Here is a 21862-nt window from a genome sequence, read left to right as displayed (position 1 = left end):
TGGTCCAAAGCACCTCCTTCTGCCCAAGCAGTGTGTTTGGAGTTGATGTTGTGCTCATGTCATTCAGATTCTCTTGTGTATATTGTAATTTCCTATGTTATTTACTTTGGATGAATGTGACAAGAAAAAAGCTTGGTCAGCCTAAGAACTTTTCTCAATCTTTAGTTATTCTGTATGATGTATTATTCTTCATAGAGTCATAGAGCAGACCTTTGGTCCATCCAGTCCATGCCAAACATAATCCCAACCTAAACTAGTCTTGCCTGCCTACTATTGGCCTATATCCCTCATCCATTGAAAAGGGGTCTCTGTCTCTGTTGTAAATCAGCAACTCAACTGACAAAACGAGGTATCAAACATTCTATTCATTGTTTTTGTTATTTGACAAAGAAAAGATTGTCAAACTCTTGCATTTTCTAACAAAGATGATCGTATTATCATATTTGATAATAGCAGCTTAATTGTATTAAAATAGACAGTTGTCGGGTGTTATTTAAAGAGTACTTACCACAATGGAAATTTGGGTGACTGCAGCTTTAGGTAAAACATAGACCTATGTAACCATACATTCTGTAAATCAGCCTTTTGTTTTCATTCACTCATGGAACTTGCGTGTCAGTGGCTGGCCAGCATTTATTGCCCATCCCTAGGTGCCCTTGAGAAGGTGGTGGTGAGCTGCTCTCTTGATTTTATCAAGAAAATGATTTGTGTACGGCTTTATGTTTTATGAATTAAGTTGGAATCACACCAACAATCTTAAACAGGAATTCTGGTCCCAGTCTCCCATCATAAAAACATTGAATGCAGAGATACATCATTGGAAAGGTGAGGTGGAGTGGGTTAAAAGGGCAGAGATTGGATAAAAGGGGTGTGCTAATTCACCTCACGGTTATTTTTCTGCCTCTGTGGCATATGCTCAAAACATCGATCCTCCTGCTCCTTGGATGCTGCCTGGCTGGCTGTACTTTTCCAGCACCACACTCTTGACTCTATACCCTGTATGGTCCCTGTATGCTCAAAGAACAGTCTCACATAGGAATAAAACTTTGAGCCCACCAAGACTGTGTTGACATATGACTCCTTTCTAAACTAAAAGCCTTCTGCCTCTTCACAGGTCATATCCCTCTATTCCCTGCCTATCCAGGTATCTGTCAACACTCCCCTTTAATAGGGTATTGCTATTGTATTCACCTTCACCACCTCATCTGCCAGTGCATTCCAGGCACTCACCACCTTTGAGTTGAAAAAAACATTGCCTCTGACATCTCTTTTAAACTTATCCACTTTTACTTTAACACTTGACCCCCAGTAATTGAAATTTCTACCTGGGGGACAAAACTCTGACCACCTATTCTATCTGTGCCTCATAATTTTGTAAACTTCTATCAGGCCACCCCTCATCCTTTGATGTTAAAGTGAAAACAAACTAAGTTTGTCCAATCTCTCCTCACAGCTAATAACACTCCTAAACAGGCGCCATCCTGGTAAACCATTTCTGTACCTTCTTCAAAGCCTCCACATCCTGCTGGTAGTGTGACAACCAGAACTGTACACAATACTCCAAATGTAGCCTAACTAACCTTCAGTACCACTGCAACATGGCTTAGAGTCATAGAGATGTACAGTACAGAAACAGACCCTTCGGTCCAACTCAGCCATGCCGACCAGACATCCTAACCTAATCTAGTCCCATTTGGCAGCACTTGGCCCTTATCCCTCGAAACTCTTCCTATTCATATACATCAGATGCATTTTAAATGCTGTAATTGTATCAGCCTCCACCACTTCCTCTGGCAGCTCATTCCATACATGCACCACCCTCTGCGTGAAAAGGTTGCCTCCTAGGTCCCCTTTATATCATTCACCTCTCATCCTAAACCTATGCCCTCTAGTTTTGGATTCCTCCACCCCTGGGGAAAATACTTTGTCTATTTATCCTATCCATGCCACTCACGATTTTATAAACCTCTGTAAGGTCACCCCTCAGTCTCCGATGCTCCAGGGAAAACAGCCCCAGCCTATTCAGCCTCTCTCTGTACCTCAAATCCTCTAACCCTGGCAATATCCTTGTAAATCTTTTCTGAATCCTTTCAAGTTTCACAACATCCTTCCATTAGGAAGGAGACCAGAATTGCATGCAATATTCTTAAAGTGGCCTAACCAATGCCCTGTACAGCTGCAACATGACCTTCCAACTCCTGTACTCAATGCAATGACCAATAAAGGAAAGCATACCAAATGCCGCCTTCACCATCCTATCTACCTGTGATTCCACTTTCAAGGAAATATGAACCTGCACTCCAAGGTCTCTTTGTTCAGCAACAGTTCCCAGGACCTTACCATTAAGTGTATAAGTCCTGCCCTGATTTGCCTTTCCAAAATGCAGCACCTCGCATTTATCTTAATTAATCTCCATCTGTCACTTCTCAGCCCACTGGCCCACCTGATCAAGATCCTGTTATCTGAGGTAGCCTTTGCTGTCTACTACACCTCCAATTTTGGTGTCATTTGCAAACTTACTAACTATACCTCTTATGCTCACATCCAAAGCATTTATATAAATGTTGAAAAGTAGCGGACTTGCCAATTCCCTGCTGCAACTGATGAAGTCAAGTGCGTTAAATGCCTTCTTGACCACTTTATACGCTTGTGTTGCCACTTTTGGGGAACTGAGCCATTTGCACCTAAATCCCTCTGTTTGTTGTTGCTACTAAGGGTTCTGTATATTTCCCTCCTACATTAGGTCTCCCAAAATGCATTAACTCACATTTGCCATTTCTATGGCCATGTCATGTGCCATGGTGACATTCTAATCCGAGACCCCAATACATTAGCCAAGGTTCTGGATTAATAGTCTAGTGTGAATACCAGTAGGCCATCCCCACCCCAAGTGTGACAAGCAAGTGAGTATTCAGTGCAGAGGGCATGCCAGGCTAATGGTGTTGGGGTTTGAGGTGGATGATAGAGAGGGGAGGAAAGATGCTGGCAGGCAGTATTGAGGGATGTAAGGCATGAACATTTGGGAGGTGAATACAGTAGCAAAGATAAAGCGATGTGATGTATCAGAGAGAAGGTGAAGTGGAGAAGGTCATTGATATTCTTGCTACACCTGCATTCCTCCAGGTGGTTGAGTCTTTATTAATGGAAATGACAACCAGGTTGCCAAGTTCTGAAGTTATGGCTTCCATTGCTGTTTTTTGGCGAAGTGGAACTTTTGGATCTGCTGTTTACTGTCCAGCAGGAGCTCTGGGTCTCTGGCCATAAATCAGTACACTGCTTCATCACTGTCTGCTGTGTCCAGGGCAAATGTCAGGAACAGTCCACCACACTGCATACTGACAATGGCTGTCCAAAAGGCTTTTAAAGATGGCTCAGGTGCAAAGCACACAGTTGAATTCTGGGATATTGGCTGAGTGGCAAGTTGTCATTGGAACAGGAATCCTCTCAAGGGGCACTATAGGAGGGCAAGGTAAATAATTAGATGAGTTTGGTAAGATAATAGCAAGAAAACCTACTAGACTTTGAAGCATGCCTCCCCAGATAATTAATTTCTTTTTTAGAATCCCAACAGTGTGGCAACAGGCCCTTTGGCCCAGCAAGTCCACACTGAACCTCCAAAGAGTAACTCACCCAGACCCATTCCCCTATTGCTCTACACTTACCCCTGATTAATGAACCTAACCTATACATCCTGTACACTCTGGGCAAATTAGCATGGCCAATTCAACTAACCTGCACCCGGAGGAAACCCATGCAGACAATGGGAGAATGTGCAACGTCACACAGACAGTCACCCGAGGCTGGAATCGAACCCAGATACCTGGCACTGTGAGTCAACTGTGCTAACCACAGAGCTACCGTGCTGCTCCAGTGTGTTTGATGAACAGGGGGGACATAAGGTACTCCCTTGTTCATATTTGGCTCTCAACTAATCATACCAGGAAACAAGTCATCTGACCATTTACCTCATTTTTATGTTGTAGTTATATTTTCCAACACAGCTGCAGTGACTACATTTCAAAGTTTTCTGTAGTGATGCATGCTTCCTTTTCCTCACATTAACTGGACTTGATCTTGTCCCAGCCAATCTTGTCCTACTTCCCAACAGAAGCCACTGTGTAATATTTAGGACATATTGTGTTCTCAAGCTCATTTGGATTCAAACCCATTGTAGCACTGCACTACTGCATGGGGCAAGATCAGCTAATTGAATACAACCTGATAATTAGCCTTTCTGAGATTTTGCCATAACCTGCAACAAAATTTCCAAATTGGTGGCAGAGAGGGGATGGTGGCACTAGACCTTGCACAGCACAATAGATCATTGACTTCTTTCTACAGTGCTGGCCATTCCACTTCACCTGGAGAATAACACTAACCTCAGCTGCAATGTGTGTCCACATGGACTTAGTATAGGAGTGTGGTCATTTGGAGAGACAATGGCCTAGTGGTATGATTGCTGGACAGTTAATCCAAAGACCCAGGTCATGTTCTGGGGACCTGGGTTCGAATCCTGCCACTGCAGATGGTGGAATTTGAATTCAACAAAAAAAAAGTGGAATTTAGAGTCTAATGATGACCATGAGTCTTTAAGGCAGAGATTGATAAATTCTTGATCTCGCAAGGAATTGAGGGCTATGAGGAGAGTGTGGGTTAAGTGGATTTGAAATGCCCATCAGCCATGATTAAATGGCGGAGTGGACTCGATGGGCCAAATGGCCTTTCTTCCCACTCCTACGTCTTATTAGTCGCTTGTCAGGAAAACCCATCTGGTTCAGTAATGCCCTTTGGGGAAGGAAACTGCTATCCTTACCTGGTCTGGCCTACATGTAACTCCAGACTCTCAGCAATGTGGTTGACTCTTACCTGCCCTCTGGGCAATTATGTATGAGCAATAAATGCTGGCCTAACCAGTGATGTCCCCATCACATGAATGAGTAAAGATGGCCTCCTGTGGTGGCCAGCTGGAAAAAGGACTACCCCCTTTACCACCACCCTGTCCAACAAGACATCCAAGTCCCCATTTGCGCAATAGGGAATAAGCTTTCCTTCCCTCTGGGCCATGTTCTGAATATAGATTCTTGAATACCACAGTGTGAAGCGTGGTTCCTGTTTTGTATTGCCTAAAGTGTGACCCAAATGCTGTCAAATGGGGCCAGATTTACTTGAGATCTCTGGTTGGCATGGACTAGTTGGACTGAAGGGTCAGTTTCCATGCTGCCCAGCTCTATTACTGTGTAAGTGATGTGTAGCTGGCCTTTAACTATGGTCACGGCAGCCTGAAAGGGGGACCGTCCCAGGACTTCTGCCTTTCTGGCTGCGCCTTTCCCTGAGGAAGTGTATGGCTGCATCGTTGTCAGTGAGGTGAGGAGCAGACGACTGTGTGAGAGCTGATGCTCTGAGCCCATGGTGGACCGAGTGACATGACGCTCACTGGACGAGACACCTTAAAAATGAGAAAAATTCTGCCCAATGTTTATGTCCATCAATTGGATCCACTTTACAAGCCGGCATTGACATGGCAGGGGAGTGGAATATATCAATTCAGATAAGGTTTCAATTCATCCTGAAATTTGTCTCACTTCCAATCATCGATTAAAACAAGACTGTACCTTTCTATTTAATATGTCAAACACTATGCAATGCTAACCTTCTCAGCTTCAGTCCATCCAGGAGCTGTTGTATAACTTTGCGCATTAATATTGTTTTCAAGTACAGCACCAACAACAATTTGCATTTTTATAGTGCCTTTAACATAATAAACTATCCCAAAGCACTTCACAGGAGCATGGTTGGACAAGAATTTTCACTGAGCCACATTCTAGGCTTGGTCAAAGTGCAGGTTTTAGGGAGCTCCTTAAAGAAGGAATAATAGAAAAGTTAAAAGAATTAAGTCCAGACCTGAGGGCCGTTGAAGGTACGGTCACCAGTGCTGGAGCAATTAAAATTCAAGGCAAAAATTGCAGAAGTACAAGATTCCAGGAGATTATGTCAGTAGTGAAGCATTGAGGCTGTGGAGAAATTAAAAGCAAGGGTGAGAATTTTTAAATTGGGACTTTGTTGGACTGAGAGCCAATTTAGTCATGCACAGGAGTGATGAGTGACTCGGGCTTAGTGCAGGCAGCAGAGTTTTGGATGAACTCAAGACTAGAACAGATGCTTCTAGAGTGATTGAAGAAACAGAAGCATCACTGATCCTAATCGCATCTGGACTTTGCATTTCTGAAACAAAATGCCACATGTTTAAGCAGCAAAGGCCAACCAATTGTCGCTTTTTCCTGTGCGTGACGTTATTTGGAACTGCGTTTCATTTCACATGAATCCTACAAAGCAGCAACATGTTTTTTTCCAATCTCTCATCGCCTTTTCAGACATGTTGTGTTGCCAAGGGTCACGAGCGTGGGCAGAGAAAGCAGAGAACCCATGTAGAGAATGAGAACCTTCATGTTGTGGGCATTTTGCCCAGTGGCTTATCTGCTTTCATGTTTTAGGATTTCAGTTTCACACCAAATACCAGGAAAAATTGCTCTGCGAATTTCTGATGCTTTACTTTGGTTGAGTTGCAAGTCTTTCATTGGTGGAGTCTCTGAGTGTTGTGATGTTATTTTAATGGGACTGATTTTGTTTTTAGCAGGTTCCTCCCAGAGTTGTGTGGTTGAGATGCAGAGGAGGAGCAGCTGCCAAGCAGTTTTAAACAATACGTGGGAAGCCGCAGAGATTCCTCCTCCAGCACCTTGCCCTCCAGCCTCAGTGCAGGCCCAGGGCTCCACCCAAGCCTGCAACAGCCTTCCAACAAAGGCCGCGGAGGTCAATGTGAACTTACTGCAATCGGGAGTCGTCCAGTTACCAGGTTGGTGTGCTCTCCAGAAGAAAACGGATTTGGACAAAACAAAAAGAACAAGCAGCATGGAGGGGTGGTGGGTGAATTGAGAAGAGAAAGATGAACCACTCTGGCGGTTTTAGCTAAATTATCAGTAGGTTCGATTCTCGGCCAACACATCAGTATGAAACCTTGGACGGTATCTAATGAGCATTCGGGATGAATAAAACAAGCCACTGTGTAACTCCGAAATATGTTCCAAACTCCCTGGATTGCTAAGGTCAAACATCAGTGAGGGGCGGATACTCGTAATTATCAGGAAAGTCTCAAACGTAATCCCCTGGCCTAGAAGCAGAAGAGTTGACATTAGTTCACATCCGCAATGAACATTTAGGCATTTAAAATGATAAAGCTGAATCTTAACTCCTCCAAAAAGGGCACGTTTAATGCAGCCATGTCAGAGGTTAAACTGCAAAGAATCTGGAGAAGTAACTCATCCCACCTTGACCCTACACAGCTTTGGTTAAAATGGCGGTGAAATGAGGATAGAGTGATGCCCACTTGGGGGAAGTGATTGGCCATTTTGATATCAATGTCAATGAAGCTTCCAGGAGGTTTAAACCCAGTTATAGGGACACTGCAGTTTAATTCCACAGAATACCTTTCCCTACTTAACAACAGCCCTCCACCTGCACAGAGCACCATGCCTCTGTCCTAACATCTATTCTGTACAGTACAGCAGGAGGCCATTTGGCTGATCCTGCCTGTGCTGGCTCTTTGAAAGACCAATCCGATTGTTCTCATTCACTTCTCTCTAACCTTAGGATCACAGCTTTTTCCTTTTGAAATATTTAACCAATTGATTTTCAAATTATATTGTTAACTATGCTTTCATAACTCTATCGGGCTTTCCAAACTGTAACTCAGTTGCATAAACACAGCAAAAATGCTTCCTTAGAATCCCTACAGTGTGGGAGCAGGTTATTCAGCCCATCAAGTCCATACTGACTTTCTGAAGAACATCCCACCCAGACCCACCCCCTACCTTATTCCAGTAACCCTGCATTTCTCATGGCCAATCCACCTAACCTGCACAAACTTTGGACTGTGGGTGGAAACTGGAGCACCCAGAGGAAGCCCACGCAAACATGGAGAAAACGTGCAAACTCTACGCAGACTGTCACTTGAGGCTAGAATTGAACCCAGTACCCTGGTGCTGTGAGGCAAAAGTGCTAACCACTGAGCCACCGTGCTACCCATCATCAAGCCAGCAAGTGTGTGGACTCTGGAAGAGGGATTGTGTTTACCATGATGCACACTGTTGTCTCTGGTATATGGACTACTCTGGTGAGCTACTGGAGGTGCTGTCACTAGTAGTGTATGAGAACAGAAGATGTAGGTGTAAGATTGGGCTATATAGACTCCCTTGTTTGATATGAGCCTCTACTCCAGGGAATAAAGTCCCAACCTATTCAGCCTCTTCCAAAAGCTCAAACCCTCCAGTCCCAGCAACATCCTTGTAAATCTTATTTGCACCCTCTAATGTTTTAACAGCATCCTTCCTATAAGGGTAACTAGAATTGTATGCAGTAGTCCAAAAGTGGCCTCACCAATGTCTTGTACAGCCGCAATATGATGTCCCAATTCCTTTACTCAATGTTCTGATCATTGAAGGCAAACATGAAGAAATTTCTCCTCTTCAAAGTCCTAAATAATTGACGCTCTGTAGACCTGTGGCCCCAGTTCTAGATTCTTCAGCCAGTGGTGGCAAGTTCTCAGTGTTTACCCTGTTAGTCTCCTAGATTATTGAGGATAGATAAGAATGCAGAGTTCAGAACACAAAATAGATAAACCAAAAAGAAGCCCTGATCTTATTGAATAGAGGAGCAGGTTTGAAGGGACGAATGGCCTACTCTGCGTCTAATTTGTATATTGATTGTACTGCTTGTGGTACAAATATATTCTCCCTTCAGTATGGTGACCAGAATTCCATACAGTACATTTGGTCTCACCAAAGTGCTTTATAATTATTATCATGAATACTTCCTTAATGTTGTACTCCAGGTCATTTTCAACAAAGGTCAACATGCCATATACCTTCTTAATTGTTATCTCTATCAGCATGATAACTTTATGTTCCTTGTACAATTGCACTCAAATCACTCTGAACATTATCTAAAAGATTCATTTTTGTTTAAAAATTGCTTTACTATTCATATTAAATAAATTGAATAACCATACCCTACCTCATGTTATGAACATTATGTAAATTGCTTTTCTATTCCTATTAAATAAGTTGAATAACCATACCCTATCCCACATTACATTGTGTGCTGGCAAACTTGCATTCATTTCTTTTATCCTGTATTTTATTCCACATTGCTTGTATTATCAAATATTAATGCATCGTTCTTGGTTTCCTTGTCTAAATCATTAAAATACACTGTGAATAGCTCATGTCCCAGTGATAGTCTATATTCCAACTTGAGAATGTCCTGTTAGCCCTATTTGCTGCTTATAGTTTGTCAATGAATCCTCTCTTCAGGCTAATGGATTGCTCCCAAATTTGTGAGCCATTATTTTATGTATTAAATTTTTCTGTGGAGCCTTATCCAGTACATTTTCAAAATCAGTGTCTATTACATTTGGCTCACTTTTATCAACTCTAATAATTACATCTTCTTAACAAAGAACTGCAGCTGTTGGAAACCTGAAACAAAAACAGAAATTGCTGGCGAACCCATGCAGGTCCTTGCCACAGAATGAACTCCTTGACAAGTGTCCCCTTTACTTTGAGGGAGTACTAGAAAATAATAAAATCTTCCATTCTTCAACTGGGGAATTTGATATATCTTCTCCCTCTCCTCTCTGTTATTGCTGTCAGTGCCTTCAAGTTGCCAGAATCCACTCTCTAGAAGTTTCTCCCTTAACCTCACTGCCTCCCCTTTTTTCTGTCCACCATTAAAGGTCTTCTCAAGTTCTATAATTTCAATTAATTGTTAATCCATTTTTCAACTCTCTCCTTGCACAATTCAACATCATCTTCATCAATGTCTTCATCAATGTCTTTTGCTGACCTCTCTGGACTACACTTTGGAGCATTTCCTGTCTGTAGGTGGGTTAGCCATGGTTAAAAGCCCCATGGCTATGGGGATGTGGTTGGTGGGGGAAATGGGTCTGGTTGGGGTGTTCTTCAGAAGGTTGGTACAGACTCAATGGGCCAAATAGCCTCTTTCTGCACTACAGGGATTCTGATTCTATGACATTTGAATATTTTGGTCAGAAATGAATATATTTTGCGAAAGATATGTGGAGAAGGATGATTTCACAATTTAGTTACTTGTAATTTGCCCTCCAGGGAACAGAGACAAAGCCAATCGAGCTGTGATCCAGATCTGTGTACACAATGTAATATGGATGAGCCAAAACTGGCCCAGCACAGAGCTGACCCATATACTGCTGTACTACTACACCATTCCAAGGTATGGAAACTATAGATTTGTTGAAATGTTTGGTTTATTTGATATTTTGGTAAGATTTTGCCCTATCTCTGGTTAATTCTACATTCTTTATTAAAAGTCTGTATCTGTCTATTCAAACCACTGATATTTCATCAAACATTTTGGCGATCATTTTCACTCAGCTAATGGACATTGGCTTTTTATTCTCAGGCACTCCGTGTCAGCTTCAATACTCCAGCTCATGTTTTTTAAAGCTAATTCAGAGCAAAGCTTCTTTCAATATGCTATACTAATGTATCATTTTAAATGGTTATAATTTCCTCAATTAAGTGTAGTGAATTATTGCATCGGCCTATCGCATTTGTAACAATGTGTCCCACCATAAACCTTGCTATTGTTAATCAACTGTACAACCCAGTTTTGAGAATACTTCATTTACATGTTTTCTGATATTACTCTTCGGCAAGTATTTCATGGAGTTCAATTATGGTCAGACATTGTCATACTCAAATGATCATTTATCATATTGTGTACCAAGGCAACATTTAATGATGTTTATTCAACTGAGAAGGTCATCACTTATCGCTGCCATTATAAATTGTCCACTTTTAAGCATTTTCCAACAGAAACCATTAGATAATGATCTGTCATGTGAATCCAGGCAGCTTGCACCCTCCATAGACACTGTGACAAATTGCATTGCTCTTACCACCTTGTAGGATGTGATCGCCAAATGGAGCATTGGTTGGAAATTGCCTTTGGAGATTCTGGTCTTTATGATTCAATGGCTTGTTACTACTGAGAAAGCTAGTAGCGCAAGCTGTAATCAACCCTCAAAGACGACGAGCCTCCCCCAGAATGTTATGCTTGTTAAATGATGGTCATTATATTTGTAAGGACTAACAAGGCAATTCCATTGTCAGAAGCTCCTAACAAGAACTACCACTCAGGGAGCCTGTGGAATGATTGATATACAGACTCAGTCGATTTGTGCTGGCTTTGTGATGTTACAGGTTTCAGCTTAAGACTGTCTTGACAGAGAGCGAAGAGGAACTGAGGACTGCAGATGTTGAAGAATTAGAGTGGAAAAGTGTGGTGCTGGAAATGCACAGTTGGTCGATGTTTCGGGTATAAGCCCTTCATCAGGTAGCTAGCTGAGGAAAAGTTCTCAGCAGTCAGCTCAACTAGGCTAAGGATGGTCTCTGGTGTATTTTGATATTTCCTCTTGATTCCATTTGCTCCTCTCTTTGTACGGAAGAGTGCTGTAGAACACATTTAGGACAGTGATGAAAGACTTCTTCAACAGTCTCCCTGTATCACCTCTGCGCAGGATTATTTGGAGACTGCTCTTGTGACATTGTGGCAGTGTCCTTACCTCTTAGGACTTGTACCTAGTTCTCCTAGTTATCTGCTCCAGCGCTGTGTAATAACATCTCTGAACAGGTTGAGTAGAAAATATGTAGAGTTACATGGATGAAGCTGAATCAGTGAAGAGTCTCTGTACTCTAGAAATTATCTGTTATGTTATTCCAAACATCAGTGACAAAATTGCAAGCTTGAACCAGACTAAGTCCCTAACAACAGCAAACACAATAATAATAGGATGTTCAAATCACCAGAGCAGAAGCAATACAGGTGCATTGGCTCATTCAACCAATTATGTTATTTGGCTTGTTCCACAGTGGTCATGTAGGAAACATCTGTGACTTAGATTTATTGGACAGCTTCAGAAAACAATCAAAACAAAGTCAAAATGTGTGAAGACCAAGAGGGAGAGAAATTACTAGTCTACTGGTGGGCCATCCTGATTTTTGGGAAGCATCAAAGTAAATATTCTCCAAATTATTTGAATCTTTTTGAAATTTCCATGCTGCAATTCACACCTCTGAGAACATTTGTCCTATATTCAATTACCACTGTTTTTGGCTCTTGTGTAATGAAACCTTTTCCCCTTGACCCCGAAACTTATCACAGGTCTTCTCTTCTACTCTTCCTCCCTGGTGACATGGTGGTTTAGTGGTTAGCACTGCTCGCTCACAGCACTAGGGATTCCACCCCAGGGCAACTGTGTGGAGGGCTAGTCGGCATTCAAAAAATCTAACTCTTCCTTTCACAATTGCAGAAATAAGTTAGTTCACTTGAGGGCCTATAATGTGTACTTCAGAGTACAGCTCATTTGTACAGAAGAAGCTCTCATGATCTCTGTGTTAATGACGACAGAGGAATATTGGCCAGACCTGTTTCCACTGCTTCTCTTTCAAATAATGGCTCAATTCAATACTTGGTACTCCATTGCCTGGAAATTCAGGGCACATAAGAACACTATCACCTCCAATTTGCCCTCTAAGCTACAAACTATTCCATTTATGGTCAATTATTCATTGTTGTTAGATCCAAATTTTGAAACTTGCCTTCTGACAACCGTAGCGGAAGCACTACTGCCACACAACACTGCAGGGAGAAGATCCATTGCTACTTTTTCAAAGACAATTAAGGATATGCAATAAGTACTGGCCCTATCGCAGAATCTCTATAGCTGGAAGCAGGCCATTCAGCCCATCAAGTGCACACCGACCATCCGAAGAGCATCCCACCCAGAACCTTCCCCTACCCGATCCCTGAAACCCGGCATTTCCCATGGCTAGCCCACCTACCCTGCACACTGTGTGCAATTTAGTATGGCTAATCCACCTAATCATCTTCTCTTTATGGGAGGAAACCAGAGTACCTGGAGGAAGCCCATGCAGACACTGGGAGAATGTGCAAACTCCCCACAGACAGTCGCCTGAGGCTGAATTCGAACCCGGATTCCTGGTGCTGTGAGGCACCGTGCCACTTCCTATCCATGATGCACACATTCTAGAAAATATATTAAGTGGTCACGAGTATTGTAAAGCTGAAAATAAAGCAAACTGCAGATTTAATCTGCAGCTATTCTTTACAGCTAGTATTTCATCCATTTAGAGATTTCTTTGCCTGGGAAATAACTTCAGCAAAGTGCAGAGGGGCAGAGGTATTTCTGTGCTCATACAGAACAAAGTTCAACCTGAGAACAGCAATGAAGAAGAAAGAACCAGTACACGTCCATTAACCACACAGAGATGGATATCATTGATTCAGTTCTTTTAGCAAAGGCCCTCAAACAAAAACCTATCTGTGGATTTTTTTATAGCCTTTGCAAACATGCTCTGAGATAGAATAAGATTTTCCTACAAAACTTGGCACAGTCTTTTCAGGATGTGTGCAGTTAGTCAGATTTTTTGTGCAGGCTGAGGGAAAGTACATGGAACACAAAGAGCTCTTTTCATTTCTTTATTTCTTTTCAGTCAGGATGACTTGTAGCGCACGTAATCTGTGCTTAAGTGCTGTTCTGAAGAGTGCAATCAGGTGTGTTGCCTTTTGAATGAAACATCAAATGAGACCACATTTGATTTCTAAAAGGTGATTGATAAAGATTGCAGGTCACTATTCTTGTGTGCAAGGCACTACTGATGCTAGAGTTCTGAAATAGAGGCAAATAAAGCTGGAAAAGTCACACACAGTGAAAGCAATGTTAATGCTTTAAGTTGATGTCTTTCCTCAGAGCTAAAGGGAAATGGAAGTGTCAGCGTTTTTGAGCAAGAGAATGGGCAAAGGGATATGGAATCCATATGGCCTAATAAGCCCAGACAAATCCCTCTGAAGAGTATCCCACCCAATCCCTGCATTTCCCTAGCCTGCACATAATGGACAATTTAGCATGGCCAATCCAGGTGTAGGGCATCAGAATGTTCATGGCCAGTGGTCAGACAGACTTGGACAAGAGGAGATAAAAATTAAGTTGAGATAGGAAGAAATAAGCTCCTGAGAGGCAGCAACAGGCTGAAACAGTTGAGTGAGCAGAGAAATATTGTCTCTGGATCTCCAGATGTAGGTAAAAATAATGTATTTGGGGTTGGAGAACCATGGGTTTGAAGACAGTAAAGGGAGGATTTCCAAAAAGTATAAAGTTAGTAATAGAACGGACACAATGGTTTGATGTTCAGTTTAACTTGCTGTGCAAATTGGCTGCTGTCTCTCTTACATTACACCGGTGACTACAGTTCAAAAAATGTGAAATACTTTAGGATTTCCTGAAATTGCCAAAAAAGGAGAAAGAAGGACCATCTTAGAGATCCTGAATATGTGGCCCTTCCTGAGAGTGGGGAATGAAGCATTATTTCTTTCTTTAGAGAAAATTTAATTACTAACTGAATTGACCAACATTATTTTGTCAAAGACATTATCTATAATAGCTATTATTCCTTAAGCCCAGAGGTCTGTTAGACAGTTTGCAAATTTGCATTGGAGTAAATGAATTCAGTGTTGATTCATAAAATGAAGCAAGTGGTTAGTTCTTAAGGCTCCAAAACCAGATTGGTAGGGAATTAAATTACCCACTAGCACACTGCACCATTTCTGCTATGTTCAGCTATTTTCAAGAAGTAGAGCTAAAGGGAACAAAAGGTATGGAGAGAAAGTGGGAACAGCGTGTTGAGTTGGATGATCACATGATCATGTAGAATGGTGGAGCAGGTTCAAAGGGCCGAATGGCCTACTCCTCTTATTTTCTATGTTTCTATCTTAACCTTCTATCCTAAGCAGCTAGCAAGGATGTCTGCCTCAAGACAATGAGATCCTTCTTATAATGTTCAGGTCAGAGTTTGGTGTGGTCATTGGGACCAGACCACAATTTTAACTCTTGGTCTGAGTGAGGAGATCATGGTGACCTCCTGCCCCGTGAAGATATTGGAGTTGATGCAAGAACTAAATTTAAAGCCATTTTCAGGTGAAGGAGGAGGATTATGATCCACTCCTGGTAACCCTTTCCTGTAACTAGCTTGAATGGCTGGGGTATCATTCTGCCTGCTAAACTTCCTCTTGCACAACTAACTACTGACACTCACATGATGTCCAGGCCTCACACTCATACGTTGAGAGATGGCTTTTTAATTGCATTTGTCCCTCCTCTCTCCCTTGTTCTCCATTAACATCAGTGCTGCGATATGCTGGGACCAATGAAGGATGGCTAAGAATTTCAGTGTTGGCATCATCACCTGTGTCCTGAGAACAACACTAAAAATCAATCCATTCATCGTATTTCAGAAAAATAAAACTTGACACCTTCAGTTATCATATTCTAAAACCTCATAATAAACAGATATAACTATAAAAATATGACCCAAAATGTAATGAAAATGACATTTGATTTTTCAGCTTTTGAGAGATTAATGGGTAATGGGTAATGGGTGCATCAGCATGCAGTTGTGCAGAGGGACTGAGGAGTGCTCATACATGAACCGCTAAAAGTTGATTTGTGGGTGCAGCAGGTAAACAGGAAGGCAAGCAGAATGTTGGCTTTCATTGCCGGAGAGATCGAATTGAAGAGCAGGGAGGATCTGCTCAATTGTACAAGATGTTGGTGAGGATGCACCCGGCGTATTGTGCTCAGTTCTGGTCTGCTTACTTGAGGAAGGACATACTGGGTTTGGAGGCGGTGAAGAGGAGGTTCACCAGGTTGGTTCCAGAGATGAGCGGGGTACTCTCTGAGGTGAGATTGAGTATTTTTTTGGTCTAAATGTGATACAGTCCGAGGGCATGAGTCATAAAGTAATCTCACAACTAACAACCGAGCATTTCCAAACGACTCTTTCAAACATACTGCAGCCTTAGTGCACCACCACTTTCCAGACAATGCTGAAAAGAGAGAAAGAAAGAACATAATAAGAATTGGCCGTAAAAAGTGAAATTTCACCAATCACAGTCTCGATTAGATTACCTTTCCCTTCCGATGTTTCCAGGACGGAAATGAAGGAAATGGGAGAAATTCAATAAGGTATGACATCGAAATTCATTGGAATGATTTTCCCATTAGCTAGAAACCCAAATAACAACGAGTAGAGTCACCGTAGGACTTCGTTTCACGACAGCGATGAAATAACAGTCTCCATTCGGTTCCAGTAAAAGCTCAACTTGCCTGGTACGGCAGAACTGTTTGCGATTTTCCGCGCGGGAGGCGAACACGATCATGACAGTAGAGACATTTTGAAATATTTGGCAGTATCCCACACCACAGTTTAAAAAAAAGGGCTCTGGACAGGATGAGCCAACTGACCAAGGCACCATGGTGCAGAAGGCCATTCAAGAGGGGGGAGCTAATAGACAAGTAGTGGTTATAGGGGATTCTATAATTAGGGGGACAGATAGTATCCTTCGCAAGCCGGATCGGGAGTCTCGCATGGTGTGTTGCCTGCCCGGTGCCAGGGTGCGAGACATCTCCGACCGGCTTGAAAGGATATTGGAGCGGGAGGGGAAGGATCCAGTTGTTGTGGTCCACGTTGGTACCAACAACATAGGCAGGACTAGGGTGGAGGACCTGTTTGGGCATTACGAAGCACTAGGCAGGAAATTGAAGCACAGGTCCTCAAGGGTCATAATCTCCGGATTACTGCCCAAGCCACGTGCCAATTGGCATAGGGACAAGAAAATTAGGCAAGTAAACACGTGGCTAAGGGATTGGTGTGGGAAAGAGGGATTCCACTTCATGGGGCATTGGCATCAGTTTTGGAACAGGGGGGATCTGTACCGTTGGGACGGTCTCCACCTGAACCGATCAGGTACCAATGTTCTAGCGAAGAGGATAAATAGGGTGGTCAGTAGGACATTAAACTTCTGAGTTGGGGGGAAGGGAAAGTGAAAGCGACAGGGAGTATGGAGGTAAATGGCAAGATAAGCAGCAAGATAGCATGTTTCCAGGCGGATTTAAAATTGAGGCAGACTGAGAATACAGTAAAAAGCAAGGATAACTTAGGACATAAGACTTCCAACATCTCTAATGATAAGGAAGTTAGCATTAAGGCACTTTACCTGAATGCTCGTAGCATTCATAACAAAGCCGATGAACTAATGGCACAGATAATAGTGAATGATTATGATGTAGTAGGCATCACAGAGACTTGGTTACAGGGGGGTCAGGACTGGCAGTTAAACCTCCATGGTTTTTCAACTTATCGAAAAAACAGAGAGGTGGGCAGAGGGGGTGGGGTTGCCTTGTTAGTTAAGAACAAAATTAAATCTATGGTATTGAATGACATAGCGTCGGATGGTGTGGAGTCTGTGTGGGTGGAATTGAGGAACCACAAAGGCAAAAAAAACATAATTGGAGTTGTGTATAGACCTCCTAACAGTGGTCAGGACCAGGGATGCAACATGTACCGGGAAATAGAGAAGGCATGTCAGAAAGGCAAGGTTACATTGATCATGGGAGACTTCAATATGCAGGTGGACTGGGTAAATAATGTTGCTAGTGGATCTAAAGAAAGGGAATTCATGGAATGCTTACAGGATGGCTTTTTGGAACAGCTTGTCATGGAGCCCACAAGAGAGCAGGCTATTCTGGACCTAGTGCATTGCAATAACCAGACTCTATAAAAGATCTTAAAGTAAGGGAACCCTTAGAAAGTAGCGACCATAATATGGTAGAGTTCAGTCTGGAGTTTGAAAGGGAGAAGGCAAAATCGGATGTAATGGTGTTACAGTTGAATAATGGTAATTATGAGGGCATGAGAGAGGAACTGACTAAAATAGACTAGAAGCAGAGGCTAACCGGGAAGACAGTAGAGCAAAAATGGCAGGAGTTTGTAGGTATAATTGAGGACACTGTACAGAGGTTCATTCCCAAGAAAAGAAAGATTAACCGGGGAGGGATTAGACAACCTTGGCTGACAAAGGAAGTCAGGAAATGTATTAAAGAAAAAGAGAGATCCTATAAAGTGGCTAAGAACAGTGGGAAATCAGAAGATTGGGAAGGATACAAAAGCAAACAGAGGATAATAAAGAGTGTAATAAGAAATGAGAGGATCAAATATGAAGGTAGGCTAGCCAGTAATATTAGAAATAATAGTAAAAGTTTCTTTCAGTACATAAGAAACAAACGACAGGCAAAAGTAGACATTGGGCCACTTCAAACTGATGCAGGAAGCCTAGTGATGGGAGATAAGGAAATAGCAGGAGAACTTAACAAGTACTTTGCGTCAGTTTTCACAGTGGAAGACATGAGTAATATCCCAAAAATTAAAGGGTGTCACGGGGCTGAGTTGAGTGTGGTTGCCATTACGAAAGAGATAGTGCTAGAAAAGTTAAAAAGTCTTAAAATTGATAAATCTCCTGGCCCCGATGGGATACACCCTAGAGTTCTGAGAGAGGTGGCTGAGGAAATAGCAGAGGCATTGGTTGAGATCTTTCAAGAGTCACTGGAGTCAGGAAATGTCCCGGATGATTGGAAGATGGCTGTTGTAACCCCCTTGTTCAAGAAAGGATCAGGGCAAAAGATGGAAAATTATAGGCCAATCAGCTTAACCTCGGTTGTTGGTAAAATTCTAGAATCCATCATTAAGGATGAGGTTTCTAAATTCTTGGAAGAGCAGAGTCTGATTAGAACAAGTCAACATGGATTTAGTAAAGGGAGGTCATGCCTGACAAACCGGTTGGAATTTTTTGAAGAGGTAACAAGTAGGTTAGACCAGGGAAACCCAGTGGATGTGGTCTATCTAGACATTCAAAAGGCCTTTGATAAGGTGCCACACGGGAGGCTGCTGAGCAAGGTGAGGGCCCATGGTGTTCGAGGTGAGCTGCTGGGATGGATTGAGGATTGGCTGTCTAACAGAAGGCCGAGAGTTGGGATAAAAGGTTCTTTTTCAGAATGGCAGCCGGTGACGAGCGGTGTCCCGCAGGGTTCGGTGCTGGGGCCACAGCTGTTCGCATTATATATTAATAATTTGGATGAGGGAACCGGGGGCATTCTAGCGAAGTTTGCCGATGATACGAAGTTAGGTGGACAGGCAGGTAGTACTGAGGAAGTGGGGAGGCTACAGAAGGATCTAGACAGGTTGGGAGAGTGGTCCAGGAAATGGCTGATGGAATTTAACGTGAGCAAGTGCGAGGTCTTGCACTTTGGCAAAAAGAATAAAAGCATAGACTACTTTCTAAATGGTGAGAAAATTAATAAAGCCAAAGCACAAAGGGATCTGGGAGTGCTAGTCGAGGATTCTCTAAAGGTAAACATGCAGGTTGAGTCCGTGATTAAGAAAGCAAATGCAATGTTGTCTCTTATCTCAAGAGGGTTGGAATATAAAAGCAGAGATGTACTACTAAGACTTTATAAAGCTCTGGTTAGGCCCCATTTGGAGTACTGTGTCCAGTTTTGGTCCCCACACCTCAGGAAGGACATACTGGCACTGGAACGTGTCCAGCGGAGATTCACACGGATGATCCCTGGAATGACAGGTCTAACATATGAGGAACGGCTGAGGATACTGGGATTGTATTCGTTGGAGTTTAGAAGATTAAGGGGAGACTTAATAGAGACGTACAAAATAGTACATGGCTTGGAAAAGGTGGATGCTAGGAAATTGTTTCCGTTAGACGAGGAGACTAGGACCCGTGGACACAGCCTTAGAATTAGAGGGGGTCATTTCAGAACAGAAATGTGGAGACATTTCTTCAGCCAGAGAGTGGTGGGCCACGGAGTGCAGTGGAAGCCGGGACGCTAAATGTCTTCAAGGCCGAGATTGATAGATTCTTGTTGTCTAGAGGAATTAAGGGCTACGGGGAGAACGCTGGTAAGTGGAGCTGAAATGCGCATCAGCCATGATTGAATGGCGGAGTGGACTCGATGGGCCGAATGGCCTTACTTCCACTCCTATGTCTTATGGTCTTATGTTGCTGGGCTGGCGGGTATTAATATATTGTAAGCTGATATCATGATTCCATCAACCTGTTTTATGGCCTCCTTAACAACTACAGATCATGAGCCTGGATCATTGTGAGAAATACCCTGTGTATCAAAGTGGAGTAGAACTTGGTTGCAAGTATGCAGCAAGTTCTGCAGTGACTTTTATTTGGTTTCCGTGTGTTGTCATCACAGTTCTTACCTTTAGTAGAAGCAATGAATAAACAATCAGCTTTTCTGTTTTCAAATGCTTTGTCTTAGACATTAGTTTTGTTAGTCAACTTTCCTTGCTCTGAAATTTGCCATTAGCCTAACTCACTTCTGTAGATGCTGGCATTTTGTTGGAAGCTATCTTTTCCCATTGCTCTCTTCCACTCTTGGAGCTGCTCCACTATTGCAGTTTGATTGAAATGTTGGCACATCAGCAAACCAGGTACAAAATACTCTCCCAGTTCCTGCTCCCTTTCACAATAACCAATGTGAATCAGATTTTTGGCCCCCATTATATTTTGCATTTACAGTGCATTGTGCCCCAGGTTCTGACACACTGAGTTATTTAGAAGCAAATAGAGCATGAATTCCAAAAGAAAATTGACAAGGTAAGTCTATCTCAGGAGTTGATAGCTCTAGGGAGACTTACAGGCACACTTTGGTTAAATGGCCTCTTTCTGTAGATGATTCAGTGTACTTTGAGTGATTGTGACTAAGCTAACAAAACATTTACACGATTCCCCTCTTCTCCGTACACCTAGTGGCTTATACTGCCCCGTTTCCATGATTCAATGACACTTCCACCAATTACATTACCCAGGAAACACTTGCTTGATTTTATGCAGACGGTTTGACCACCACGCCTTCAGCTAATCTTCTTATGTGCATCTTCTCCAGCAAATACCAAACTGGCTCCCCAGTTTCAGACTGGTTGATGGGAGAGTATAATTAGACTTTCACAACAGGATTAAAGGCAATTGATAGCACGCTGCCTAGAAATGGAGGGGATAATTCTATCTTTTACCACTTGGTGGAAATCAACTGCCCACTTTACACTTCACACCATTTGAAGTCAATGGAAAATAGATCCACTGAGATGCCAAATACACTTTTAAAATACTCATCACCTCTTCTCTGTGGTTGATAATGACAATTACTACATAATCAGGGCTGCTGTGGCACAGTGGTGGAATCCCAACCTCTGGACCAGGAGGACAATGTTAAAGTGCCACCTGCTCTAGGAGTGTGTCATAATATCTCTGACAGGGTTGATTTGGAAAATATCTACAATTAATCCACATTAATGTGGATTAAATGTGTAAACTTACTCTGCTTTGAACCTTCTTCATCAACATACAGAAAGATTTGGGGTCTGTGTTCACAGTGCCATGAAAGTGGCAACACACGTGGAAAAGGTGGTTAAGAAGGCCTAAGGCATCATTTGTCTGGGCAGAGAGGAAAAAAATTGGTAAGTTATGTTGCAGCTGCACAGAACTTCATTTAGGCCACATTTGGACTATTGGATACAGTTCTAGTCACCACACTACCTGAGGATGTGGAGGCTTTGGAGAGAGCACCGAAACAGGATATTGCCTGGTTTGAAGGGTATCTGCTATGAGGAGATATTGGACAAATTTGGTTTGTTTTCATTTGAATGTCAGAAGCCAAGAGGCGACCTGATAGGTTGCAAAATTGCATGGATAGAATGGATAGTCGGAGTTTTTTCCCAGAGTAGGCATGCCAATAACTAGGGGACATAGGTTTAAGGTTAAAGTAGATAATTTTATAGGGGAGGTGTTAGAGGCAGATTTTTTAAACAGAGGGTGGTAAGTACATGGAATG

General features: G+C 42.5%; 1 protein-coding gene across 5 annotated transcripts in view; it reads left to right on the top strand.

Moving 5' to 3' along the window:
• The window catches only part of plekhg4b (pleckstrin homology domain containing, family G (with RhoGef domain) member 4B), a 184260-nt gene that overhangs the window by 103568 nt on the left and 58830 nt on the right, over positions 1-21862 (top strand). For 4 of the 5 annotated variants that reach the window (XM_043719354.2, XM_043719356.2, XM_043719355.2 and 1 more), the window contains exons 4-5: positions 6632-6850; positions 10179-10302. In XM_043719354.2, coding sequence (XP_043575289.1) covers positions 6632-6850; positions 10179-10302 — 343 coding nt within the window. The remainder of the gene's footprint in view (positions 1-6631; positions 6851-10178; positions 10303-21862) is intronic. The other variant, XM_043719353.2, reaches the window with a different exon arrangement.

Source organism: Chiloscyllium plagiosum, unplaced genomic scaffold, assembly GCF_037043375.1.
Source record: "Chiloscyllium plagiosum isolate Xiang-an unplaced genomic scaffold, Cpla_swu_hap1 HiC_scaffold_34, whole genome shotgun sequence".
Classification (NCBI taxonomy): Eukaryota; Metazoa; Chordata; class Chondrichthyes; order Orectolobiformes; family Hemiscylliidae; genus Chiloscyllium; species Chiloscyllium plagiosum.
This window is presented reverse-complemented; position numbering and strand designations above follow the sequence as displayed.